The sequence below is a fragment of the Setaria italica genome, chromosome VI (genome assembly GCF_000263155.2).
Source record: "Setaria italica strain Yugu1 chromosome VI, Setaria_italica_v2.0, whole genome shotgun sequence".
NCBI lineage: Eukaryota > Viridiplantae > Streptophyta > Magnoliopsida > Poales > Poaceae > Setaria > Setaria italica.
The window spans coordinates 3,759,815-3,786,814 of NC_028455.1; the positions used below are offsets into that span (position 1 = coordinate 3,759,815).

The 27,000-nt window shown below is 41.9% G+C and overlaps 3 protein-coding genes across 3 annotated transcripts; 2 read left to right on the top strand and 1 right to left on the bottom strand.

The window, feature by feature from the left end:
• Positions 1 to 9,966: 9,966 nt before the first annotated feature.
• LOC101778298 ((S)-beta-macrocarpene synthase) lies at positions 9,967 to 14,968 on the bottom strand. The gene is made up of 8 exons (XM_004972690.2): positions 14,758 to 14,968; positions 14,496 to 14,673; positions 12,808 to 13,060; positions 12,352 to 12,715; positions 12,045 to 12,263; positions 11,397 to 11,532; positions 10,762 to 11,013; positions 9,967 to 10,386 (listed from the first exon to the last, which is right to left on the bottom strand). The coding sequence occupies exons 2-8, from the start codon at positions 14,622 to 14,624 to the stop codon at positions 10,093 to 10,095; spliced, it is 1,647 nt and encodes a 548-aa protein (XP_004972747.1). The 5' UTR covers positions 14,625 to 14,673; positions 14,758 to 14,968; the 3' UTR covers positions 9,967 to 10,092.
• Positions 14,969 to 20,758: 5,790 nt separating this feature from the next.
• Positions 20,759 to 23,008, top strand: LOC111257556. Its single transcript, XM_022827330.1, has 2 exons — positions 20,759 to 21,057; positions 21,144 to 23,008. The coding sequence occupies exon 2, from the start codon at positions 21,330 to 21,332 to the stop codon at positions 22,548 to 22,550; it is 1,221 nt and encodes a 406-aa protein (XP_022683065.1). The 5' UTR covers positions 20,759 to 21,057; positions 21,144 to 21,329; the 3' UTR covers positions 22,551 to 23,008.
• Positions 23,009 to 23,801: 793 nt separating this feature from the next.
• LOC111257639 lies at positions 23,802 to 26,798 on the top strand. Its single transcript, XM_022827607.1, has 4 exons — positions 23,802 to 23,925; positions 25,325 to 25,573; positions 26,207 to 26,445; positions 26,548 to 26,798. Exons 1-4 carry the CDS (start codon positions 23,802 to 23,804, stop codon positions 26,614 to 26,616), a joined length of 681 nt encoding a protein of 226 aa, XP_022683342.1. The 3' UTR covers positions 26,617 to 26,798.
• The last annotated feature ends 202 nt before the right edge of the window (positions 26,799 to 27,000 follow it).

The following is a 27,000-nucleotide window of genomic DNA, read 5'->3' on the forward strand; positions in this document are numbered from 1 at the left end:
CTTTCAGCCCGCAGGGTCTTTTTTTCCCCTCCCTCTTCCAGCCGCTTTGGGCCCATTCCCCGCCGGCTCATCTCCTTCCCCCCCCTCTTTTCTCCTTGCGCCGGCCCAGCCCCCTTCCTTTTTCTCTGGGCCGCCACCTCCCTCCTTTCCTCCACCAGCCGGCCCAAACTGGCCCAACTGGCCAGCTCCTCCATCTCCCACCTCCAAGCGCCTGAAGTGCACGGCGCACGCACAGCGCCCGCCCGTGCGCCGCCGGCCTCCCCGGCCCCCTCGCCTCCCGGCGTCTCTCGGCCTCCCGAGCCCCTCCACGACCTTGCGACGTCTCCTCTCCCCCACTCCCGGCCTCAAACTGTCGCCCCCTCTTTTGCTCTCCCCGGAAACGGCCACACAAAGCTTCAAGGCCATTAATGGCTAGCCGGCTCTCGATCTCTCCCGGGAGCCCCTTCCACTCCTCCCGGGGCCTACAAAGGTCGCCATCGATCTCGCCCGGAGTTCCTCTTTCCATTTTGCCACTCACTGCCACCCTCCTTGCTTTCCCGCGCCGCTGTCCAATTTCGCCGCCGCCCGAAACTTCCTGTACGCCGCCCAAGCGCCTGCTTCCTCCAACTCGCCACCGACGGTGAAGTTTCCTCTTTGCGCGCCTCTCTCTTCCCCTCGCCTGCACCGGTTCCCCTCCCCGCCGCGCCAAGGGCGCCGGTGAGCCACCGGTCGTGCGCCACCCCTCCCTGTGCAAGCCTGGCGCAAGGTTGAAGAAAGGATAGGGCTGCTCCTAAACTCTCTGTTATTTCTTTTCTTTAATTCTTGTGTCTTACCAACCTTACAAATAACCCCCTGCAAAACTTGTATACTTTCATCTTAACCCGAGCCATGTGATATTGCATATGTAACCTTGTTCTTTTCTGTAATTACATGTTCTGTTCAGTATATCTTTCTAAAATTCTTTGCTAGCCCCTGAAGTATATAGTTAATTCTGTTTTAGCCCCTGAACCTTGTTTATCTCGTATCTTCATCATTTTAAATCCGATTTCAGCGATTCTCGTGCTCACGCGATCGTCTCTACATGAACGTTAGTTTTAGGAGTTTGTTGTAAGCCTTTGCATATGTTTGTTGTACTGTTTTACTCATTCTTTGTTTTCTTGCCTTGTGTGATCGTGTAGACGACATGACGTTCGCGGAGGAGCAAGTTCAGGAGCAGCCATCGTTCGAAGAAGAGTACCCCCAGTTTGCCGAGGAAGGCAAGTGGTATTCTCCCCCTGCATGTTCTTTTTGTCCCAATAATATCATGATTAAACACTTTATTTATTTCTTGTATGTGCATAAATTTGACGGGAATACCTATTAAGAACTTACCTAGTTTTAATCCTTATTCCTTGAAAACCTATTTAATCATGTTGGGTAGACTTGCTAGTCGCTTAATTTGGGTTGGTAATGTTCTAATAATGAGAAGAATGTTAATCATGCTTTATATATGTTGCTATACCTGTTTAATTGCAAGAACACTTGTTTTAATCGGAACATGGAGAACCACCCAAGAAAATAGTACAACCACCACATCACATGGCTCTAATCTTAGCCGAATAATTAGGCATGTGGTTAGCTGGTGGCTTTACCGAAAGGGCAAGGAGGGGGAAGGTGTTGGGTGCACGATCCAGAGCAGTAGCCTTCGCTAAGGTGCTGTCTCAATAACGGGTTGTGGTCCGCATCGCTACTGAAACTCTAGCGGGCTACTAGTTACCTACGTGTCTTTGTAAAGGCTTCGTAGTGGACCCCCAGCCACTCACCAAAGGAAGTGTTTAAGGGCTTTGCAAACCCGGACGACACGGGGGACCATGAGTTGTGGGTAAAGTGTACAACCACTGCAGAGTGTAAACTGATATATCAGCCATGCTCACAGTTAAGAGCGGCTTGGAACCTCACATGATAAATGAACTTAAAGATGAGAATTAACTGTGTTACCTTTACCTTTGGGTTAATGCTAATGCTTTATGCTTAAGTGGGTTGGTATAAACTTACATCTAGTAATTAGGTGCAGCTAAATAAAATTTGACCAACTAAAATGCTAACCGCTTAAAGCCTTGAGCCATTCCTTGTGAGCCTTGCATGTTTCCCCCACTTGCTGAGTACCAACCATAAGTGTACTCATCCTTGCCCAAACGCTGTTCAGAAGCTTGTGACGACGTGGAGTTCTTCGACGACTTCGAGGAGTTTTAGGCAGGCGTTCACCAGTCAAGCCTGTGGAGAAGCTGCGCTGTGTGTGCGTGCGTTTAAGTTATCGGTGAATGATTAAAGACCTTCGTGTCTATCACGCTGAGTGTAATAAAGTTCCTACTGGTTTATGTACGTTTTTGAGCACTGTCTTTGATGTATTCACTGATGACGTCAACATATGTGTGAGAACGGATCCTGGCACACATATGCGATGCATTCGGTTTTGTTCAGAAACCGGGTGTGACACGTGAGCACGACTGATATATCAGTTTACACTCTGCAAAGGTTGTACATCTTTACTCACAAGTCACGTAAAAGTTCAAAGAACTTTGAACCCAACCATGCGGTGCTAGCTAGGCACCATACCACACTTCTGAGGTGTGATTGCATAGGGACGCTATGAGGCCTTTACAAAGATTCGCTAATAAGAAGTAGTCCGCTAAGGTTTCCGGATCGGTAGCAGGATATAACAACACCCTAGTGGGCACAGTGTCTTAGCGAAGCCCACTCCCCAAGAGAGCGGGTGCTATATCCCATATACCACCGCCCCTCCTACCCTTTTGGTAAGACCGCTTCAAACTAGAGTTTCTAATTAATTAGCCAAGACCAGAGCCATGATAGTTCTTGTGGTTGCACTATTTTCCTCGGTGGTTCTCCATGTTCCAATTAATATTATCATGATATTATGAACAAAGCATAGGTAGAAGGATGGTTAGGGACACTTGCCTTTCTTCAACGTAAAGTTACTCTTACTGCTCTTCAGATCTTGCTTTCTTGAAACTAATCTTCAAAGCTTCCGAGCAGCGATCCTTCTAATCGAAGCAAAAACCGGCACAAACATCCAAGCAAACAAATAAGTACAACTAAGAACAATACACCAAAATAAAAGAAAGGCTTAAAAAGAGCGTACTGAAGGAGAAGGCTCGATCTAAGGTCACGCAAACGCAGGAAATGCTGAGATCGGAACTATCGAGAAGTTTGATGTATCAAAGAAATAAAAAGACTATATGCTTGATCCATTTTAATTAAATAAAATATGGACATAGGTTATTTCATAGAAATACCCTATTTGGAATTAAGAAAGTTACATTTAATCATTGAAAATGCGGTAACCTTAATCATATTTTATTTGTAAATATTAAAGTACGGATTATGTCAATTTAACAATTAACTTTAGAAACTCAAAGCATGTATAAGACATCTAATCGAATAACTTTGTATTTCGTGTTCAACTAAACATGTTATTATTGAAAATGCATTTATGATATCATTAAGCATCTTAACTTTATTTATGAAAACCGATATATAACCTAGATATCTTTTATTTAGAAAAGCTAGTTATAATTAGGAATTAACCAATTAAACCTTAGTTTATGGAAACCGGGATAGAACCTAGTTAACTTGTATTTATAAAACTAATTGAATAAGAATTAGTCCAATTAATATTGATTATGAAAAACCGGTGTAAATCCTACTTAAATTCTTATTAAGAAAAGACATTCAAATAGTCATTAATCAAATTAATATTAAATTTAATGTTAAAGACCTGCAATGGTGGACAACATCATTACTAGCGTGTAATTTATGCTGTTATGAACCTAACGTATCTTGAAGCCTCTGCGCACGTCTCGGGGGAGAAGGAGGAGAAGAAAGAGACGAAGGAGGAGGAGGAGGAGGAGAAGAAGAAGAGCATGGGATCTTGAGAGTTTCGATCGGTAGGAGTACTTCTAGCTATAACTATATGCTGTAGAGGTTAACGAGTCTTGTCGTCCGTCTCGTCGGTGGCGATCGATCGAGCCTGAGCTAGCGTGTTAGGGCCGGGTCGTCGCCACCCACTGTCAGGTCGATCAAGTAGTGGCTAGAACCGGTGTAGCTGGCTGCACCTCTCGATCGACGGGAGAGAAAGAAGTTTTCAAGTCTTTCTACGTGTGTGTGTCTTCATGTAAGCTCAAGTATGTCAGTGTCGTTTGTGACTCTGTTTGGCATTGTACATGTTTGTTTTAGCGCGCTACTCGATGTCAACGTACATACAGCTAGCACGTCTACTGGCTACTGAGGTTGGCTTTTAGTCCAGCAGCGATCTCTGATCTGTGCACTATAGCACTGTCGTCATCTGCGTGTTACTGTTGCATGACTGCAGAAGTTGACGACCTCGCCATCTGCTACAGTGCGTTTTTGGCCGTGTTATCATTAACGCTGAAGAAAACTCATCCACCCCCTCTGGGGCCACCAACATCACTGTACAATGGCAGAACGCCATTTTCAATTGTGACCTCACGAGCGAAGGATGGTGCTTAGCGGTCGAGAAGCAAGCAACTCTAACAGACTCTCCGTCACCTTCCGATTTGCCAAACTTTCATTTATACTTAACTTAGCTAATTTACTTTACCATAGTGTGAGGCTCACGTGCAGTAATTGACGGAATGAGAATTGCAAAATGGAAAAGCTGTTGTAGTAAAATAGAGAGGTTGTTGGAGTGGACGACGAGTGCGGATTTTTAAAGAAATAACTAACTATTGGGATTTGGAGAGTGGAAAATGGATAGTATCTTGGAATAAGCAACTCAACGTAAAGATGAATCTTTTTGCCATAGAGAGTTAAATGGAGAGCAAAAATAGGTAGTCTATTGGAAATGTTCTTACTCGGCAAAATCTGCTGTCATCAAACTTCGTTTGGCCCTACATCAGGGCCTCGGTTTTGCATGAATGAAACGCTCTAGTTCACAGGCCAGGATTATAACTTCCATCCATGCCTGAGATGAACAGGAGCCGACGCTCAAATGAACTAAAAAGCTGCTAAAACCAAATTCTTTTGGTTACACTGGTTCCCAAGAACCGGAGGAGCTGGAGGCTTGGAGCCCTATCAAATGGTGTCTAAATCAATGGGACACTACTACAGTTTGCTCATTATCAAGTGCTAGAAATGGACGCACGGACCACGGATCACGAGTGCTAGAAATGGACGCACGGACCACGGATCACGGGCTGGAGTGAGTAGTTGCCGACCACAAACGAAGTATGCAAAACATATTCCCTCTTAGGGCGACGAGAAGCTGTCGACGGAAATGTCAGCAAGATCCGTTCAGTTCCTTCGATTGGCGCAGGAGAACTCACATGATCGGTCGGGTGGGTCGGGGTATACCTTTTATACTGCTACGGTGCTACCCTACTGTGCAACTCTTGTCGTCTCTTTAACTATTCGTGCTTTGACTTTTGTAGCCCCGCTGCCTCCAAGAATAGAGTTTTCAGCAATAGATGCAATTGAAGATTAGCAGTAGATCATCAGCATCGTTAATCGCCCTGCTCCTCTGTAACAATCTAGTCGCTTCCATGAGGAAATGTAGAGCGATTTGCGTAACGTCTACTGCTAATCTTCCAGTTGGGACTGACGAGAAAGGCTATCAGAGGCTCAGAGCACAGCACCCTTTTTGTTTGGTTGCTGCCTTTCCGCCAGCCAGGAGCAGATAAAAACATTTGCCGTTTGGCGGCTAACGCTGGCGTTGGCTAAGCTCTCGTTATCTTGCCATCACAAGCGTCGTGTACGGACCAAGAGAGAAGCTCGCGGCCGGGGCAAATTAAAGGAAAAATCTGTCGCGATTAAACTCGCTTTCGCTCCCGTAGTTGCACCAAAACCGTGGTCTGCGCTCCACTTCCCGGGGCTCGAGCGCTACCTGAAGCTGACGCGCCGAAAAGGAAAGGAAAAGAAAAGAAAAGAAACACTAGATCGCTACACAATTAATGAACTTGCCCTAGAAATGATTAGATGCATAGTTGGGTGCGATTGTGGACGCTTGCTTCAGCTTTCTCTTCCTTGCCACGTGGAATCGGGTTACAGCAACAACATATACCATTCTCATGATATTATGAACAAAGTGTAGGTAGAAGGATGGTTAAGGACACTTACCTTTCTCCAACGTAAAGCTACTCTTACAGATCTTGCTTTCTTGAAACTCTTAATCTTCAAAGCTTCCGAGCAGCGATCCTTCTAATCAAAGCAAACACCAGCACAAACATCCAAGCAAACAAACAAGTACAACTAAGAACAATACACCAAAATAAAAAAAAAGGTTTAAAAAGAGCGTACTGAAGGAGAAGGCTCGATCTAAGGTCACGCAAACGCAGGAAATGCTGAGATCGGAACTATCGAGAAGTTTGATGTATCAAAGAAATAAAAAGACTATATGCTTGATCCATTTTAATTAAATAAAATATGGACATAGATTATTTCATAGAAATACCCTATTTGGAATTAAGAAAGTTACATTTAATCATTGAAAATGCGGTAACCTTAATCATATTTTATTTGTAAATATTAAAGTACGGATTATGCCAATTTAACAATTAACTTTAGAAACTCAAAGCATGTATAAGACATCTAATCGAATAACTTTGTATTTCGTGTTCAACTAAACATGTTATTATTGAAAATGCATTTATGATATCATTAAGCATCTTAACTTTATTTATGAAAACCGATATATAACCTAGATATCTTTTATTTAGAAAAGCTAGTTATAATTAGGAATTAACCAATTAAACCTTAGTTTATGGAAACCGGGATAGAACCTAGTTAACTTGTATTTATAAAACTAATTGAATAAGAATTAGTCCAATTAATATTGATTATGAAAAACCGGTGTAAATCCTACTTAAATTCTTATTAAGAAAAGACATTCAAATAGTCATTAATCAAATTAATATTAAATTTATTTTTAAAGACCTGCAATGGTGGACAACATCATTACTAGCGTGTAATTTATGCTGTTATTAACCTAACGCATCTTGAACGAGGTTAAACGGAGCTAAAACGTGGAATCTACGGGTTAAACACCGTTCTAAGGACTAAAACGCGATTAACCGTAGACTACAGGGGTTAGTAGAGAAGATACCTTATACACAGGGAATAGAGCATGTGAAAAGATGAAAGCTCGGGGTTAGATATGCAAAAGGGTCAAGGCTTGGATTAGATTGCAAGGAAATGAAAGTTAGAGCTGGGATTTCAAGCTCTACCAAATAGAGCCATATCTTTACCTATTATTAAAGCAAGTAACGTTTCTGCCTGGATTTTTCGTCCGTCGGGCTATTTTTTTAAAAAAACCCCTGACATTTCATGATATCAACCCGCAGTCCCGGGGTCGGATGCGCCCGACCCCTTGAGGGTGGAACTCCGCCTCGCCCGACCCTTGGTCCCGGGGTCGGATGCGCCCGACCCCTTGAGGGTGGAACTCCGCCTCGCCCGACCCTTGGTCCTGGGGTCGGATGCGCCCGACCCTTGAGGGTGGAGCTCCGACTCGCCCGACTCCGAGTGAAACTCCGCCTCGCCCGACCCTGAGTCCTGGGGTCGGGAGTGTCCGACCCCTGAGCGGAACGTTGGAGTAGTCTGAGGCTATTTTTCAAAAAACCCCCTGATATTTCGTGATATCAACCCACAATCCAATTTTGAGTATACGCCCAACCCTTGGTCCCAGGGTCGGATGCTCCCGACCCCTTGAGGGTGGAACTCCGCCTCGCCCGACCCTTGGTCCCGGGGTCGGATGCGCCCGACCCCTTGAGGGTGGAACTCCGCCTCGCCCGACCCTTTTTCCCGGGGTCGGATGCGCCCGACCCCTTGGTCCCGGGGTCGGATGCGCCCGACCTCTTGAGGGTGGAACTCCGCCTCACCCGACCTTGAGTCCTGGGGTCGGGAGTGTCCGACCCCTGAGCGGAACGTTGGAGTAGTCCGAGGCGAAGTCGAATCCGACGCGTAGTCGAACTCGAACTGGTTGACTTTGAACGTCTCCTCCTCCTCCACTTCCAGGAGGAGGCTCCCGCCCATCGAGAATGGCCACAGCCACGATGGCGCGGCCGTCACCTCCAGGAGGTCCTCATGTCCACCGACGACATCCCGCCGTCCTCCGATGTCGACGCCATCATCCTCCGATTCTTACGCCACTTCAGGGACCGCACGACGCCAGCCGTGTCGACCAGGTAATGGCCACCGCATCCTCGAGGTGGCAGCGAAGCGGGCAGCGATTGGAGTGGAGGCCGGACTGCCAGGAGAGCTCGCTTCCGAATTGGATCGGAATCGAAGCTGACTCGGGGCCAGACTGCCAAGAGAGTTCGCTGCCGAACCGGATCGGAATCGAGGCTGACTCGGATAGAAATCGAGGTTGCGTTCTTGCCTGTATAAATAGCTGCGGGGTTGTGGCCAGGAGCCCAGGACCTCCTCGCCATCGAGAAACTGCTCAGCAACACGCGTATAGATCACCTCCATCAACGCCAACACGTGAGCAAGTAATGACCCGTAGCAACGCACGGGCATTTCTGCTAGTATGGATAAAATGGCTATCGATAAAAAACGATGGCATGCTGTGCTGTTTATTACTTATTTGCCAACTTGTCCAGTTTGGGTATATGTGGCAATTTGACCCAATCTGGCAATCTCTTATTGGGACTTGCAGGGAAACTACTTCATTTCCGTCGCAATGCACTGGATTGTCTATTATGGGCTATATTCTGGTCATGAGTCTCAAGCCAAGCAAAGCAAGTCCAAAGATATTTTATTACAGTGTTGGTCATTAATGCTGTGACTTGCCAATCTCTGTCTTAAGAAGACTACATGACCGACGAAGAGGAAAATTAGTTTGATCAGTATTCAATACCATTCCAAGTACGCTTCCAAATGAGGAGATGTTCCTACTGAATTCCCCTGTAAACTAAAATCGCCAAACGACAACATGCAGTGCGCCGAAGAGAGGTGGATTTTTTCGTCAACGGCACATGTACTGGAATATGAATCTATCCCTTTCCAGGAGAAAGATTTTGACTGCTGTTCTGACAAGCAAGCTAGGACTCAAAAGTCAAGACATGTGGATTGACTACGTTGCTTTTACTCCCTCGTATTCCAAATATGTGTTGTTTAAGACATTGACAAAGCTTCTAATATGACATTGCGTGATTATAAAAATCGTAAAACTATATTATCTTAAATAAAAATCCATTGTGTACGATGAAAGTATTTTTCATGATACATCTAGCAACATCATGCCAGTCTAACCTATGTACCCTATTATATAATACTGATGGTAAAAACCAATACTTCCTTGGATCTCAGATGATGACACTCACACTACAAAACAACACAATTTGACTAATAATTTTTATGAGAATATGACAGTTCAAACAAAGAATATTAAATATTAGAGAAAATTTAGAGTGCTTGAAAAAATAAGAGCCGTCCATCCGGTGAAATCAAACGGTGGAAACAAAGAAAGTACCAAGAAATACTAATTTGGTGGACCAAGTACCAAAAATAATGAGAAATTACTATGATATCCTTTTAATTATGTGTAAATCTACTTAATTCTCTTCTCTTTTTTGATAAGAAGGATATGAAAGGAACCTACAAGTATCCCTGGTACTTTAAAAACATTGTAACAAAGCTCTAAATATTATGACCGTATCTTTTCATGATGAATCTAGAAAAATCTATCCCACTTTGTTAAAGCTATCATCAAATAGGCTAACGCTGTAACGCATAACAAAGCTGGGGGAAAAAAATCTGTCTGCAGCAAAAAGCTCAAGAGTGTCCCAACATATGTAGCATCTTTCGAGGCCTGAATAGACCTGGTTTTTTATTGGAGGGAACCATTTGTGATTCAATCAATGGTTATTGTTGATCTCGCAGATCAGGTAACTCAGTATGATATCAAAGCCGCATGTACTGAATAATTCTATTGGTCATGATATGCATATTTCACATCAAAATATTGAAGTCTACTTTCTTAAACATGAAGGTTTAATTTATTAAACATTGTTGAAGTACAATATGTCGTTATATTGGACCAATGGTACAGACATCTGGTATGCACGAGAGTTCATTATTTGGTCTCCTAGCAAGGTATATTTACATCGGTATTGGCTCCACAAAGAGTCGCTTTATTGCGTCTTTGATAGTGTGTGAGGAAGTGAATTTGTCGACATTGTTATGATACATATAGTTTCCAGTTCGTGCCAAGTTAAGCACCATATGTGACACGATCATTGTTTGCTCTGTCCTTGCAAGGTGATGCTGTAACATGTCCTTCCATAAATCTTCGGTGAGTTCTTTTATCCTTTTGCACGATTCATGCATCGTTGTTCCATGCTCCTTCATGTAACACTGGACAGTGGAGACATTGTGATCCCCTTTTTGCTCACGCTACAAAACATATTAGAAAAATAAAGGTTAGTTCATTCTTTATACTTTACTAGTATGTTGACAATAATCCTCTCTCTTTTGTAACGATGGATTAGTATTATTGATGATATTGTTGTACGAAGATATATAATACAATTCAAGATTGAGTTAACTGGGATTAAATTGTTTGGAAATTCGTGTATTATCTTAGGGTTGCATCTTGATGTTCAAGTGGATATAGATCACACAAACAAAAAGTGAAATAAACATAACAGAAATGTCTTCTCAGTAAATAATGATACAAACCAAAATAGCAATAATAAGCATGATGTGAATGCAAAAATAATATAACAATTGTGCAAACAAACATCCAAATGCATAAAGATATAGAAATACCTCAGTTGATGCCATATCATCTGAAAGTCGTACAAATGTATCAAATGACCTGACAAGATGAGGATAGCTTAGAAACCAGTCAAGTGTCTCTCTTGTTACTATTTCACCCATTCCAACCAATGAAGCACATAGTATTGGAGAGCCTCCGCTGCTTCTCATTGAAAGCCCAAGATGTTCACTCAATGTTTCTGGTATATAATTTTCATCGCGCCATTTAAGTTCATCAATGTATGCTTGCACTAGTTGCTTTAACTGTAACAACATATACATGTGTTCAAAATTTTTTTGCATATTGATATTACTTCAAGAAAAGGATGAAAAAGTAATTCCAAATGAATATCTATAAGGATGCGTGTGTGCGTGTGTGCGTGTGTGATGTGATTGTAATCATTTGTGTGCTACCACCTTTCTATTAAAATTGTATCCTGATCACGATCCTTGGCAACGGGGATGCTTGCCTGATCTTGTCATATTGCTTTAAAGAGATGAAATCATTTAGGTGGGCTTTCTTAGACCCCATTGACTCTTCAAAACACAAGTACTAACATAGTTTTCTACTAGAATGAACCGAAAAAACATTATGTGATTTGGTACTTTTGATACCATCAACCATCATATACAATATCAATACTTACCGCCTCTTTTAAATAAAACACACGGTAGCTCTTGCCAGTTCCTAGTTCCTCCTCAAATGAACAAAATGTATTCAATAAGTACAAGTAGAAATCCCTTGTGTATTCTGGAAGCAAAGTTGTGGCATTCTTGTCCCACCTTCATTTTTAGCAACATGTTAACACATATGCCCTAATATTCCTAGAAATACGAATAATTTTACTCTACATTTTTCAACTACAGATAATTATATACAAAATAATGATATTTCTGTTTTTGTTGTTCCAGGGTAATAAATACCAAATTCTATTCAAATGTTAGATGCAATGACAGGTACATGCATGGTTGCCTCTAAAAGTTCACACATTAGTTTTTAGGAATACTAGCTACTGGTATTCTGGCATTTGTTTTTATATTTTTGGATTACTATAATATTCTTATTTCTTTCTAATAGCTTACTTATGAAAGAAAAAGCAGAAGTACAAAATTTATTTTCATCCTCATTTATTAAATCAACACATTTTGTTTTATAGTGCTACTAAATGGTGATATTTGCATCCTATTGAACCAAATAATAGTGCTAAATATACATTCAGACAACTAATATATACTTAATGACAAAGTAAAGGAACAAGCAAAATATTTAAGCAGGCGAGGGCAGCTAGGCTGACCTGAAAATTGCTTCCCCAAGTTGCATGCTCTCTTCAGTGGTAGCATATGTGTCAATGAAATCATCTAATATAGTAATAAAACCCATAATCTTTGCAAGTATAATTCGGGAGTGAGAATATTGAGGTTCATGACATGCCCCATTCATCCAGAAATACATTTCCACTATCCTATTTCTCACAAAATGGAAGTTGGCTTCGACATTGAGCTTCTTCCACCACCTAGAATATGCATAAGAACAAATGAATGTCCACCAAATTTAATCTGTGAGACCAACCTATGTTCAGCCTGAGGTTTGTATAAACTTACATCGTGACCTCTTTTAGCTCCTCACAATAAATAAGTTGCAAAAGGTTAAAGTTCAATTTCGCAAACTCTAATATAGCTTCGTTTCGTGTAGCCTCCTTTTCATAAATGGGAATGTAGTTCCTTGTTTCCAAAATCCCGACCCTTCGAAAAAGAGGGGTGTCAAGGGCACAAGACACTTCCTCAGCAAGTGGTGATTCCAGATTTTCTAGTCTACTTTGAAGGCATCGTCCGGTGAAAGAAATTGCCTCATCAAGCAATGCCTCTCCATGAGTCGGCAGGTATGCTGCATTGTATAAGCTTAACAAGCTTCTAGTATCGGCATTCACAAAATTCCCATGTTTATCTTTAAATTTTAGAAATACATCTGCATGTAGTGGATTAACAATTAAAATTAGTTGGCCATATCAGTGAAATATATATATTAGACAGCTTAGCTATGATAGGATAAGACCTCACCGGATGATACATTATAGCCACTTCTACGCAGAAGATAAAATCGACGGGACACTATATTTAGGTCACCATCAGAGTGATTAGAGTTGTAAACAACGTGCAGTATCTCATTAATCTCATCCTCGTAGTTGTAGTCGAGACTAAGTCGCTGCAGCGTGATTATAAGGTCCAACAATTCTGGCAAATCATTTGAGCCTTTGATTATCTTCCTCACTTCTTCCCTTAGCACTCCAGCCCTTTCCCTCATGTGAGTTTCCTGCCGAATGGTTAGAACTGATATGAAATCTACAAAAAAAATTTCTGACACGGCAATCATGATAACCACTGTTGTTGGAAGTTCCTTATTGAAAACCGTGTGCTTTATCAAGGATCATATCATCTTGAATAGAGATAGTTATACTGCTATGGATGTGAAATATACATCATGCTATGTACTAGCTCGGTTCAGTTATTAAAAGAGTCATTTTGAAAAATGATATGGTCTTTAAATGGTTTTTACATGTTACTTTTGCCATCATATATCATTAAATCCAGTAAAGCAATTGCATTTTTTCAAATAACGTTTGAACTTTATTAACTATTTTTGCAGCCAAAGCTTGAAAAAACATGTTTGAATTTATGTATAAACCAACGTGTTTATTAGCAGTAGTAAGGTGTATTACAAAGAGGTTCTTATATAGAGGAGTAGCAACCCAGATATATATACACGTAAACTCACCTAGTCACAAATAAGTGGAATCTTGGATTGCGTATGATCAACATGTTTACTGTGACATCTCAGGCCAAGAATGAATTTGAGATCACTATAGTGGCCCTTGTGAAGGGCATGGCATTTGCGGGAGAACAAGTGCACCTTGCTTGTTGAGGGTGAAGGGTGAAGCAAGGACGAGTAAGGAGCAGGGGCGACGCCAGGGGGCTGAGGGGGCCTGGCTCCCGTGCTCCAAGCACCCCATTAGGCCACACAATTTTCACCATGTATTTGAAATAAAATATCTTGAATTTGGCCTCCCTAATTATTGACTTGCTGCAACCCCCCTCTCCCCTATATTCCTTTTTTGGCTTCACCCCTAGTAAGAAGGGTTGGTGCGAATGTGTGTTTAATTTTATTCCGCAAGAACATTCCAATTACACTTTGGACATTCATATATATTTTAATCTATATTGAACTTTTGAAAATGGTATTATTTAGCATATTCAAAGTAGAATATTATAACTTTGTTAAGCTTGGCTTTTTTTTACTGAAGTCAGCAGGGGCCCCTGCCTATTTTTTATATATTTTTATTCTAGACCCGTTTAATTCTCTCTTACGAAGAGTCGAACCTAAGCCTACTGAGTACTACTCAGATGCTCTAACCACTTGGCTTCTTTTTCTCATTAGAGATTGACGATCAAAGTAAAGGTGCCAACGACCTTGTGTATATCCAAAATTTCTTTTTTTTATGAACCTAGGGATAATTGCTCCACGTCACCTGATTGTACAAAAGTTAATTATTTTCCATTTGTCAAGCTTAACCTGGAAGTATGAAGTGGTTCACGGCACATGATGGTAAGTAACTTTAATTTCCCAATTTCTCTGTGTTAAAACTTGACCCATCTTAAGGTACAACAAATCAGTAACAAGTTTAATTACTAATTAATGGACCACAGGAGAGCATGAACTAGCTAACTGCTCAGCATAGGCGGTAATATACCTGTGGTGAAGTCGGCGGCTTGTGAGAAAGGAAGAAGTCACCCCAGAGAGTTGGGTGGAAGGTGGAAGTGGCTGGCTTCTTCATCTTCTCATGGCCAGAGCAAGGACCATCTTCATGCCCTGACGCCATTATATCCCACTGAACAACGCCTCTCTTGCTCGATGTACAGCTAGCCAACCTGCAGCCATCATGCATCAATGAGACTCATTTGTGCATTTGAGAAATTTCGATGGATGCATGTAGTCAGAGAAAGGAATCTTGCCTTGATTCTTCCGCAGTTGTGACTCGTAATGAAAAACAGCTTGTGCAAAATCTCTCGTATGAGTTTCCGGCGCGCAAGAAATGGAATGGCAGAGCATACCATTGCACGGTTATTTATACTGCTTTTGGTTCAAAAGATGGGAACAAGTCTCATGTAAGTTATCGTCTTGATGATGCCAGTCATCCTGTTCTCTTTTAAGATGACCCAAAGAACAGGTTGTCATCGAGTACTTTCTTTTCCCAAAGGATAGGTTTGTTTATACTAAAGAGACACTGCTGGGGAAGCGCCTTCAGTACCGGTTCCTATCCCCCCTTTAGTACCGATTGTGCAACTAGTATTGCTATTTCGGTACTAAGGGGGGCCTTTAGCACCGGGTCAAATAACCAGTACTAAAAAGGTATTAAAAATTAAAAAAAAAGAAATACCGCCATCTGCTCCCACCCTCCTGCTGCCGTCTGCCCCTCCCGGTCGCACCCTTCCCGCCGCCGTCCTCCCCTCCCACCGCGCTCTCCCACCGCCGTCCGCCCCGCCCTTGCTCCCGTTGCCGCCCTTGGCCCCGTCGCGGCCGTGCTGAGAGAGAGAGGAAGATAGGAAGAGAGATGGGAGCGGGCACGGGGAGATGGATAAGGCGGACGGGACGACGAGGTACTAAAGGTTGGGAGCTCCTTTAGTACTGGTTGGAAGCTCCAACCGATGCTAAAGGTCACCCATTAGTACCGGGTGGAGCCTCCACCTTTAGTACCGGGTGGAGCTCCCAACCGGTACTAAAGGGGGTCACGGGGGGCTCCTGGGGCCCCCGCCGTTAGACCCGGTTACTCATATTAGTACCGGGTCAAAAAGGTTAGGACCAATGCTTAGTTTTCCAGTACTATAAGGGAAATCTCACGCACGAAAAGACAAGAGGATTCTCTTCTCCATTTACTCTGACTACCTAATCCGAGCTTGGCAGCGGAGACCAATGAGGACGATTACCAGGTCAGCCCACAGACTGACAGCCCAGATCCACCACTATATAGGTTAATTAGTACCAAACCTGCGATCTGGAAATAAACACCACACTAACCCAATCACAATTGAGTTGAGAGCTTTTCGCATTGAGGACGACAACGACCTGCAGGACTTGTTCTTAAGATAAAGACCTGACTTGCGAACATTATTATGTAAAAAATCTCTGACAGTACCTTGTCAATTACTCCACCAAACAATAATTTTGTACATTTGCGTCCAGAATTCTTCTGAAAATCGTCAACAACAATACCGCATGCGTCCTACGGTGCTACTGGAACTTTTACAAAGATAGCCAAAGAAGTAAAACTTTTAATTTCAGATCCCATGCAACTAAGTTTTCACTGAAGCTAGAAGATTCGAGTGATAGCCAAAGAAGTAAACTTTCATTTCATATTCGATGCAATTAAGTTTTTACTAAAGCCAAAGCCTGAAGACTAAAGAGAGGCTGATTTATTGCTAGGTTGTCGATCAGTTGTCACGGTTGACTTTTGGGAGTTGGATTTAGTCCAGTCCGTCTAAAGAGAGGCTGATTTATTGCTAGGTTGTCGATCAGTTGTCACGGTTGATTTTTGGGAGTTGGATTTAGTCTAGTCCGTCTAAAGAGAGGCTGATTTGTTGCTAGGTTGTCGAGCAGTTGTCACGATTGACTTTTGGGAGTTGGATTTAGTCCAGTCCGTCTAAAGAGAGGCTAATTTATTGCTAGGATGTCGATGAGTTATCACGGTTGATTTTTGGGAGTTGGATTTAGTCCAGTCCGTCTAAAGAGAGGCTGATTTATTGCTAGGTTGTCGATCAGCTGTCACGGTTGATTTTTGGGAGTTGGATTTAGTCCAGTCCGTCGCACGTGCGCATTGAACTAAGTTTTTGATGAAGCTTGAAGATTCAAGCTAGTGATAGCCACTTTCATTTCATATTCGATGCAACTAAGTTTTCACTAAAGCCTGTGAACTAAGTTTTTGATGAAGCTTGAAGATTCAAGCTAGTGATAGCCACTTTCATTTCATATTCGATGCAACTAAGTTTTCACTAAAGCCTGTGAAGACTAAAGAGAGGCTGATTTGCTAGATGTCGATCAGTCCAGTCCGTTGCACGTGCATTGAACTAAGTTTTTGCTGAAGCATGAAGATCCAAGTGATAGCCAAAGAAGTAAACTTTCATTTCATATTCGATGCAACTAAGTTTTCAGTAAATCTTGAAGACTAAAGAGAACCTGATTTGCTAGGTTGTCAACCAGTTGTCATGGTCAGGGTTCTCAATTTCGTTCTGGCCCATTTTTTTTGTCCTCACCGAATCACCAAAATTCACAAAATTTCGACCAAAATCCGAATTAAAAAGGTGGACTTTCGGTGAACAGAACCGAAATCAGGTGAACAGTAATTTCGGTCACCATCGAAAAGACCAAAATTTCAGCTGAAACTTTGATCACTGGTCACAGTTCGCTTTCGGGAGTTGGATATAGTCCAATCCGTCGCACATGCGTTGAACTAAGTTTTCACTGAAGCCTTAAGATTCAAGTGATAGCCAAAGAAGTAAACTTTCATTTCATATTCGATGCAACTAATTTTTCATTAAAGCCTGAAGACTAAGGTCCCATTTGGTTCCTTTGCTTATTTTTAGCACATGTCACATCGAATGATTAGATACTAATTAGGAGTATTAAATGTAGACTATTTACAAAACTCATTACACAGATGGAGGCTAAACGGCGAGACGAATCTATTAAGCCTAATTAATCCATCATTAGCAAATATTTACTGTAGCAACACATTATCAAATCATGAACTAATTAGGCTTAATAGATTCCCCTCGTCATTTAGCCTCCACTTATGTAATGTGTTTTGTAAATAGTCTACATTTAATACTCCTAATTAGTATCTAAACATTCGATGTGACGGGTGCTAAAAATAAGCAAAAGTAAACAAACGGGGTCTAAATAGAGGCTGAGTTGCTAGGCTGTCAGTTGTCACAGTTGATTTTGGGAGTTGGATACGGTCCAGTCCATGGAACGTGCATGAAACCTTTAGTGCTGTATGGTTGTAGCATATACTTCTTTTAGCTTTCTATTACACGATTGAGACCGAATTAGTCCAAGCCATGTGAAAGTTTGCACGTATATATAAGTAAATGAGATCTACGCTATAGTCCTGTATATTTTTTAATCGAAAAACATCTTTGTGTTGAAGGCTTCTTTGAGTGCACAAGTTCTAAAGTGAAAGTTTGTCTTTTCTTCGTTCATTACCTGTTAGTTGTTACAGAGCCTATGGAAGCATGTCGTAGGACGTGCAAGCATGAGATTTGGTCAAAGAGACCTGCAGTGGGATCAATTCGGTGGGCAGCACTTGATATGGAGGCATCCGACCCCAGCTCCAAAGGTATGCCACGGCTGGAGCCTCCGTCGTGGCACGCTGCGGCATCCACTGCGAGGCGGCCGGTGAGGATGACGCGACCGCGGCGTACGCGAGGCTGAGCGTCACGGGGTCTCATGGACGACGGTACGGATGCAGTTGGCCAGCCATAAGCAGTGGAGGAGAGAGAGGAGAAAGAGAAACTTAGAGCCTGTTTAGCAGAAGAGCAGCTTCTAGGCGGGAAGCTGAAACTGTACGTGCTCGTAACGACCGCTGCCAGCGCGCGACGAGACACGGATCCACCCCCTGACCCGCGGGAGCTATTTCCATTTTTTCCATTCAATCATTTCTTTTCACAAGATTTTGTACTTACGTAGATATCGTTTATATATAGAGACTAGTGGAAAACTCACCTTTAGTCCCAGTTGAATAGAATCTAGATACCAAAAATCCAACCGGGACTATCTATTCGGGATAAAAGGAGCTCTCTTTAGTCCCAGGTCATTCACCCAGGATAAACCAACAGGGACTATCTATTCGGGACAAAAGGGAGCTCTTTTTAGTCCTGGGTCATTCACCCATAAAGGGCTGCCAACAGGCGCAAGAGAACGTGGCCCGTTTAGTCCCGGTTGGTATTCCCAACCGGGACTAAATACTTTTTTAAAATAATTGTTGCTTCATATATATATATATGTATGTATGTATGTATGTATACATTCTTAGTATACACTGCTTACACGTATACACCCATATTATATGCAAGTCGTATATATATTTCATGATAATACTATATATATACACACAATTCTTAGTATATTATACACGTTAAACTAGTATTTATACAATTATTATATAAACAATAATTTGTCCTCTTCATTCTTAGGAACCTCCCGTTGTGGTGTTGCTTCGTTCGGCTACTGAACGTCTATCGTAATAAAATTCTGCTTCAAGATTTATCACCTCGTCCACTAGAAATCTTATGAGAGTTTCTTAGATTGCCAAAAGTCTCTCCTTCTCCAAGAGTTCTTCTTTAATCCGCAACATCTGTAATTTGGAAATATGTGAATGTTACACGAACAATTAAATATAAGGAGCTAGAAAACAATTAGTTATTAATAGTTTTATTTTACGTATAGCTATATTGTCCGATATCACCTTGTCCCGCACAAAATTATTCTTGTGTTCACATACTGTGTCAAGCACTTTAGTGGGAAAAAACAAGTTATAAAATATTCGTATTATAGAATGTACAAAATGTGCAAACTTCGTACGTACCGGGAATGTTGTATTGAATTTAAGTTTTTCTTGAAATTCACCACAGTGAGTCTTACGGAATCGTTTCCATACGCTGCGAATTAAAATAATAAATGATACAGTGTTAGGTGAAAAGTTAGGAAACAAACTTTTGCGTAGAGATAAAGGTCCAGAATTATTACAAGTTTAGCATGTCTTGAATGTCTTTGTACTCCAGTAGTGGTTTCCTCAATGAATCGAACACAATAATGTTGCTTTTACCAATCATAATTACAAGGAGAATCCAGTGAAAATTGCGTACATAAATGTTCATATTAGAACTAACTAACATTACATTAATTAGGTAAGGAAAAGGAAAACAAAAATAGATGGTACCTACACTTACTTAAAGTTGTATTGTATGGCAATAGTATGTATTGCTTGTAATTTTGTTGCTCCAAGAAATTATATATTGCGTCCAATATAGGCTTTGGTTGATCCCGTATCTAATCTTGGTTAACAAGTGATGGATCCATGAAGCTAATGTTGAAGTAGGATTCACTACAAGAAATATGAAGATTTATGACAAAATTTTTGTGATGATGTGACAATTCGTCAATAAGTCATTCTGTTTTACGATGACTTTCAGGAGGGGAACGACTTTTTGACGAAAATAATGTGTTCATCATTAAGACACAATAAAAATCGTCATAACCTAGAGAAGTAGTTTGTTTATGATGATTTATGTTCCGTCGTAACATGCTACCTTGCGGTCGTCATAAATTATTGACAATATTAGTTTCTTATAACTTTTTATTTACATATAATAAATGAGATATTTGGTCCCATTGTCAGTTATATTTTAATAGGTTCTATATGTAATGCTATTTTCGGAAAATAAAAAACACAAAATCATCTTCGTCTCACATCGTATGATATGAAAAAGGTATAATACTTTTCCTAAGGTAGAGGTTAAAGATTCAGAAAATAAAAAAATTAAGACAATCGCAAGATTTGAACCTGAGATCCTATTATTGACATCCAAGCTGTCCCTGCAGGTTGCTTGGCGCCGTAGCCACCGTAACGGGGAGCTAGGCTGATGAGCAGGGTAAGACACGGGAGCTGCGAGCCTGCCTGGACTGGGCCGCCTGGGCTGCGGGATGCTCCCCTAGCCCGCTGGCCTCTCGCCAGGAGGAGCTGAGCCGCAAAATGCAAAAAACAAACGGCGCAACAGAGATTCGAACTTCAGACCTCTCACGAAAGAATCAGAAGCCTTAGCCGCTAGACTAGAGAAGTATTCACGTCTGCGCAGGTGTTTTTCTTTATTTATCTCTTACGCAATATCCATGGGCAGTCCATGAGTCTTCACTTGCGTCGTTGGTGGCTCCCGATTGAACGCCTCCCGGCCGCCCGACGAATGCTCCCGTCGCCCCTCAGCTCCGCCTCCGCGCCTATGTGCTCCTCCTCCGAGGCGAGCTCCTCCTTCTCCACATCTTCTCTGTGCTTCTGATTTTGATTTCATCCGCGGCGCAGCGGCACTCCGGCAGATCCATCCGCGGCCGTCTGCCCCGACCCTGCTTGGCAGCTGGGCAGTGGACGCTGCCAGGTGCGCGGCCGCTAGCCAGCGCCCAGTGCCCCGAGCGTCTACACTACTGCTCAAGTCCCAGCGCCCTTGCAGCCCCGCCCCTACTGCACACAGGTCACTGGAGTCACGGTGAGTATCGATTTCTGATTTTGATTTTATCGTATGCAATCAATAAGAATAGTAATCATATTCATTCAAGATAATAATCACTACAGATGGACAGAAGTTGGATCAATAGTAGGCTATTTGGCAAGCCACATCTAGACGGGGTCAGTGAGTTCATGAAGCTTGTTTCAGAAAACTTTGGTGCGGATGAATAGATACTCTATCCATGCCGTAGGTGTTTGAATCGGATTTCTGAACGTAAAGGACAGGTGGAGGATCACTTATATATTTATGGAATGGCTAGCACGTACACTAGGTGGATCTATCATGGAGAACCAATGGAGGACACAATGATTGAAAATACTGGCCATCGGGGTGAACAGATTGATTTCACCGCGGATGTTAATTTGAATGAGGTTGAAGAAGCCGACCCTAACGAAAAAATTCCTGATATGGTACGGGAGTTGTTCACATCTGAAGCAGGTCGAAGGAAAAAATCAATGTTTGCTATACTATTAGAAGAGATGAAGCAAGAACTTTACCCTGGTGCAGCTTATTCAAGATTTTCTTTTGTGGTGAAATTACTTCATCTCAAGTCATTTTATCGAATCAGTAATGTTGCATTTACTGCATTTGTGAAGTTGTTAGCAGATGCATTCCCACATTGCTCTATTCCTACATCTTACGAGGAAGCAAAGAAACTTATTCGTGCTTTGGGACTTGGATATAATACAATCCATGTGTGCCCGAATAATTGTGTATTGTTTCGTAAGAATTATGCAGCACATGATGTGTGTCCAGTATGTAGCGCATCAAGATGGAAAGATAAAGATGGAAGGAAAAAAATTCCTGAGAAAGTATTGCGTCATTTTCCATTGATTCCAAGGATGTTTGCTTCCAAAGAAATATCTGAATTGGCACAATGGCATAAGTTGAAAAGAAATGCAGTGGAGAATGAGCTCAATCACCCAACTGATGGTGAGGCATGGAAAGCATTTGATACTAAATATGCTTGGTTTGCCCAAGATGCAAGAAACATTAGACTTGGTCTTGCTACAGATGGTTTTAATCCATTTGGCAAAATGAACTCCTCGTACAGTAGGTGGCCTGTATTTCGTATCCCTTACAACTTTCCGCCATGGGAATGTATGGAGCAATCGAAGTTCATCATGGGCTTACTCATCCCTGGTCCATTATGCCCTGGAACGGACTTCGATGTATTTTTGGAGCCACTCATTGAAGAGTTGCTAGATCTTTGGAAAGGTATCCCTACTTTGGATGCATTGACTGACAAATCTTTTGATCTACATGCTGCAGTTATATGGTGCATTCATGATTATCCAGCTTTGAGCACATTGTCAGGTCGAGTCACAAGAGGCTATTATGCTTGTGTCCGTTGTGACAAAGATCCTTGCTCTAGAAGAATAAGGAATAAGATCGGCGCTTCCTTCCAAGGGACCATCCATGGAGGAAAAAAAAATGGTTTGACGGAAAGGATGAAGGACGTGAAAAGCTAGAAGAATTTAGCAGTGATGAGTTGAAGCAGCAATTGGAGAGGGTCATGGATGTTAGACATGGGATGCATCCTCAGAACAAAAAGAGGAAGAGGGGAGAAAATGGTTAATGTTGGAAGCTAAGGTCATCTTTGTGGGATTTGCCATATTGGTCGAGTTTGAAGCTGTGTCATAATCTTGATGTTATGCATATCGAGAAAAACATACGTGAGTACATTCTTGGTACATTTCTCGGCATTGCTGGCAAGACAAAGGACACCATTAATGGTAGGCTTGATTTGGAAGACATGGGCATAAGGAAAAACTTGCACTTGAAGCGTGATGGAAATTCATATAGTGTTCCACATGCCCCCTATGTATTAAATAAAACACAAAAACTTGCTTTTTGTGAATTTTTGAGAAGTGTAAAATTCCCAGATGGATATGCTTCTAACTTAGCAACATGTATCAGTGTTGATGGATGCGCGCAACCTCCAAGGATTGAAAACTCACGATTGCCATATACTACTACAAAGGATTTTACCCGCTGCTGTTCGAGGAATCTTGCATAAGGACATATATGAAGCAATTAGTGAATTGGGTAACTTATTTTAGAAATTATGTGCAAAGACTTTGAAGATAGATGTTTTGCATAGAATGAAAGATGAAATCCCAATCATTTTGTGCAAGCTGGAGAGAATATTTCCTCCTCCTTTCTTTGATGTGATGCTACACTTGGCTGTTCATTTACCTGATGAAGCAATCCTAAGAGGTCCGGTACAATATGGATGGATGTACCCAGTAGAAAGAAGGTTGTATACTTTGAAACGTTTTGTTAGAAGTCGAACATTAACTGTACCATTGAGGAAAGTCTTGTTCGGTACCGTGATGTTACTGCTGCTGCTAAGTTAGTGAGCTGTTGTTCTCTTAAACTTAAAAGAAGTGTCAGTGAAAAGTTGAGTTGCTAGTGATGCTGCTTGGCCTGCATTGTGGTCTGAACCTTGCTTCCTCTGTTTGTGTTCAGAGATTTCACTTGGTGATGCGATTGGTGTTGGTACACCACGTATTGTCGTATTGAACTGCATTTTGTTCTTGACAATGCTTACCCTTTTGCTCTTAGTTTATTTGAATAATATGTCCTCAAAAAAAGTTTATTTGAATAATATGCCGAAGCTGATCCAAATGAACTATTTGGAACATCCATTACTGTACCCTCAAGCGTATTCTTGCATAGTATGGAATTGCTTCTAAACGGAACAGTTTATTGTCAGGTTGATGCAGCCGCACCACTGTTTCCTTCCCTTGAGACTGAAGCCAACTCCTCCTCCCTTGAGATCATACCACAAGGTTCCAGTGAATGGACATCAGAAGGCCGCTGCTGCTGCAGCTGTTCTTGCAGGTACCCGAACCGGTGGCGCGCCGAAGAAACACTAGGAGAGGTGCTACGCAACCCAGACCGGTGGCACAAGTGCAACCAAGAGACCTTTCCTCCTGTCCAAAATTTTACTGGGACATACAAAAGCTATACTCAAATCAGCAATATGGAGTACATGATTTTAGTTTCGAGACCTATAATATTTTTTTACTTTATTTATTTATTTGTACGTTCTTATTATTCCGTAATATATTGATTAATTTTTTGAAGATTCTATAATTACTCTAGGTTCATATTGAGTAAATTTATTGAACAACCTAAAATTACTCCGTTTTCGGTGGCGATGGCGACGGTTATCTAAGAAATAGGGACCGATCTCTTTTGAAGACTCGGAAACGAGCAAATTCGGTTTCGGTTCTTTCGGTTCAATTCCGATTATAACCGAAAAAACCAAATACATATCAACATAGAGAAAAACCAAAGTTAACTATAAGGATCCTAAAAAACCGAATTTTGCTTCTTGGGCCTCTTTCAGTATCTCGGTTATTTCGGTTAACCGAGATATAGAACCGAATTAACCTAGTAAAATTTTGCCCAGGCTTAGTGTGAGGGTGCCGAAGTCATCGACGGAGGCCCTGTTCCGCATCCAAAACATGAGGCCGAAGATCTCTTTCTTGGCTTGCCGCAATCAAGGCAGCACAAAACCACAGACATTAACCTTTAAACGAGTTAGGTTGGGTTCTACCCAAAGTCATTAAAAACGAACCATGTACATGTCGGTGAGAGCAGTGCACTAGCCACCACACCAAAGATTTCTAGGAGAACCATGAAGAAGCTTTTTAGGGTACTGCTCCCCACCGAAAGGGAGGTAGGGCGGCCGCCCGATGTTGCTCTATATTGGTGTGTCCGCCTCCATCGCCATAGGTGAAATGGTCGTACTAAAGTCATTGGTTTCATATTAGCAACACCAGCATACTTAATGAGCCACATCCAACTAATCACGATTAGATGGGTAGACAATGAGATTGATCATATTCAACTTTTCCCCCCTTAGCATAACAACAACAGTTTCAAAGCTAGGTATTTCAAATATTATATATATGTAAACTACAGTTTTGAGCAAAAGTTTTTTCTATGCAAACAACAATTTCAATTGTAAAATAAAGTGCTAATATTGTTCTGCACAATTTGCTTGTTTCTATCCAAACATGCCTAGTTGAATCAACGCTGTATTAAAGGCGCTAAGATTTTCTATCCAGATTTTGGCTGAGGCACCAAGATTTTGCGCTAGAGGCGCCTGTACTTGAAAAATATAGGATGCAATGACCTTTCTATCCAAACATGCCTAGTTGAATCAACGCTGTATCAAAGGGCAAGGATGTAAAATCCTCAGTCCCGGAACCCTTCCTATCCCCACTCGCAGGTAGGGTTTCCCACGCCGCCTTCTCATCCCCACCCCATCCCGTCCCCCACGTGGCCCTTCTCATCCTCACCCCGTCCTGTCCCCCACGCCGCACGCGCCGTCCTGTCCCCCACGCCGACGAGCCCACTGCTCCGAATCTCGAGCTGACGACGTGCCCTGCTCCAACATCTGTAGCGTCCTCCTTCGCTCCACCTTTGAACATGATGCCTCTTGCACGAAAGTTGGCTGCAAGCAGACGGCAACCAGCAGGTAAAATCATTAGATTTCTTGGATCTTAGCATAGGGTTCTTGTCGGGGATTAGATAGGCTCTGCACTAGGTGATGTAGAACTGCTGTAGTCGAAATCTGAGGGTAGCCCTGTAGGCGAAATCCATGAGTGGTAGCAAGTCTTGACGCATATCTGAAGAAGCAGAGGCAACAACGACTTCAGGTCTGCCAAGATCCTAGCTAGCAGCACGGTTAGGAACTTGACTTACATTGTCATTAGGTTGCTGATTGTGTGTTTTTAAAGTTAAAAAGCTTGGTTCCTGTTATGTGGCAAGCTATTCTTTTTAGTAGTACCTTAGCAGAATGAATTCATCTATATATTAAGTCCTGGAAAGTGCTTTTCAAGTTTAGAGCCTGGTTCTAGTAATGCAGCAAATATTTTCTAGTATTGTAGTAATGTAGTTTGATCCTCAAAGAATCAGTTGATTTTCAGACCTTTAATCAGGCTATGCTGTTTTTTTGTTACCCTGCGTGTTCTTTTACCTATGCAGTCCTTCCAGTGTGTAAAGGACTGATGTAGCTTCAAGCTGCATTTTCATTGATAGGTGCCATTTCTAATAGGAAATATATCTTTGATGAGGCTATTGACGTTGATCCGTTTTCCTGCATTCACAGAGTCGCCAGCCACTGAATGTGAAAGAGTAAGGGCTGAAATGATCATGAGGAACAATCGTGTATTTCAGTCCCTTGGTATTAATGCAACAAAGGACATTTTGAACAAGACCATTCAAACAAAGAAGGATGCACTTTTGAACAAGACCACTGCAGCTAAGAAGGCTATGGCTCGTGAAAACTCTGGTTCATTGTATGACCCTAGAGATAGTGATGGCAGTGAAGAGGGTGTAGTTGATAAGGTATTTGTTGAACTCAGGTTCTTTGTATGACTTTGGTTTAGTATGCAAAAAAGATTAATCTTGATTTATGTCTTCTTATGTTATGCATATGAGGTTATGCAGGTTTCACAGAATGTGCCTTGCAACACCATCGTTGCTAATGGAGGAGCAAGAGGTTCAAAGAGAGTGTAAGCACCTGGTGAACAAGGCCAAAATCAACCTCCTAGAGTGACTAGGCAGAGGACAAAGGAACTGATTCGAAGCGAGGAAGGCGTCCATGTTGCAACTACAACTATACAAGAAGATGCATTGACTATTACCAATTGTCTTAACCAAACTGACCATGATATAGAAATGCCCAAAGAAGGCAAGAAAGCAATACTCCTTTCTCCAAGAATATGGTTTAGCATATTAAAAGTATTTGCACTAACTATTTAACAATGCCACGTATTTCTAGGTCAATCAAATCGCACTATAGATCGATGGAATAAAGGAAAAAGCATGGGTAGAGACTTGGATCGCATAAGTCGAGGCTTAAACACTAGGATTCCGGTAGTCATTGCTAAAGGGAAGAAA

What these genes read in the sequence shown, in the direction of transcription:
- LOC111257556 (XM_022827330.1), top strand. Translation starts at nt 21,330, where the DNA reads ATGGCTAGCACGTACACTAGGTGGATCTATCATGGAGAACCAATGGAG.
- LOC111257639 (XM_022827607.1), top strand. Translation starts at nt 23,802, where the DNA reads ATGCAGCCGCACCACTGTTTCCTTCCCTTGAGACTGAAGCCAACTCCT. An exon ending in AAGCAGACGGCAACCAGCAG is followed by an intron (nt 25,574 to 26,206) that starts GTAAAATCATTA and finishes CTGCATTCACAG; the next exon opens with AGTCGCCAGCCACTGAATGT. An exon ending in AAGAGGGTGTAGTTGATAAG is followed by an intron (nt 26,446 to 26,547) that starts GTATTTGTTGAA and finishes GAGGTTATGCAG; the next exon opens with GTTTCACAGAATGTGCCTTG.
- LOC101778298 (XM_004972690.2), bottom strand. Translation starts at nt 14,624, where the DNA reads ATGGCGTCAGGGCATGAAGATGGTCCTTGCTCTGGCCATGAGAAGATG. An exon ending in TGGCTATAATGTATCATCCG is followed by an intron (nt 12,716 to 12,807) that starts GTGAGGTCTTAT and finishes CACTACATGCAG; the next exon opens with ATGTATTTCTAAAATTTAAA. An exon ending in ATGATATGGCATCAACTGAG is followed by an intron (nt 10,387 to 10,761) that starts GTATTTCTATAT and finishes TATGTTTTGTAG; the next exon opens with CGTGAGCAAAAAGGGGATCA.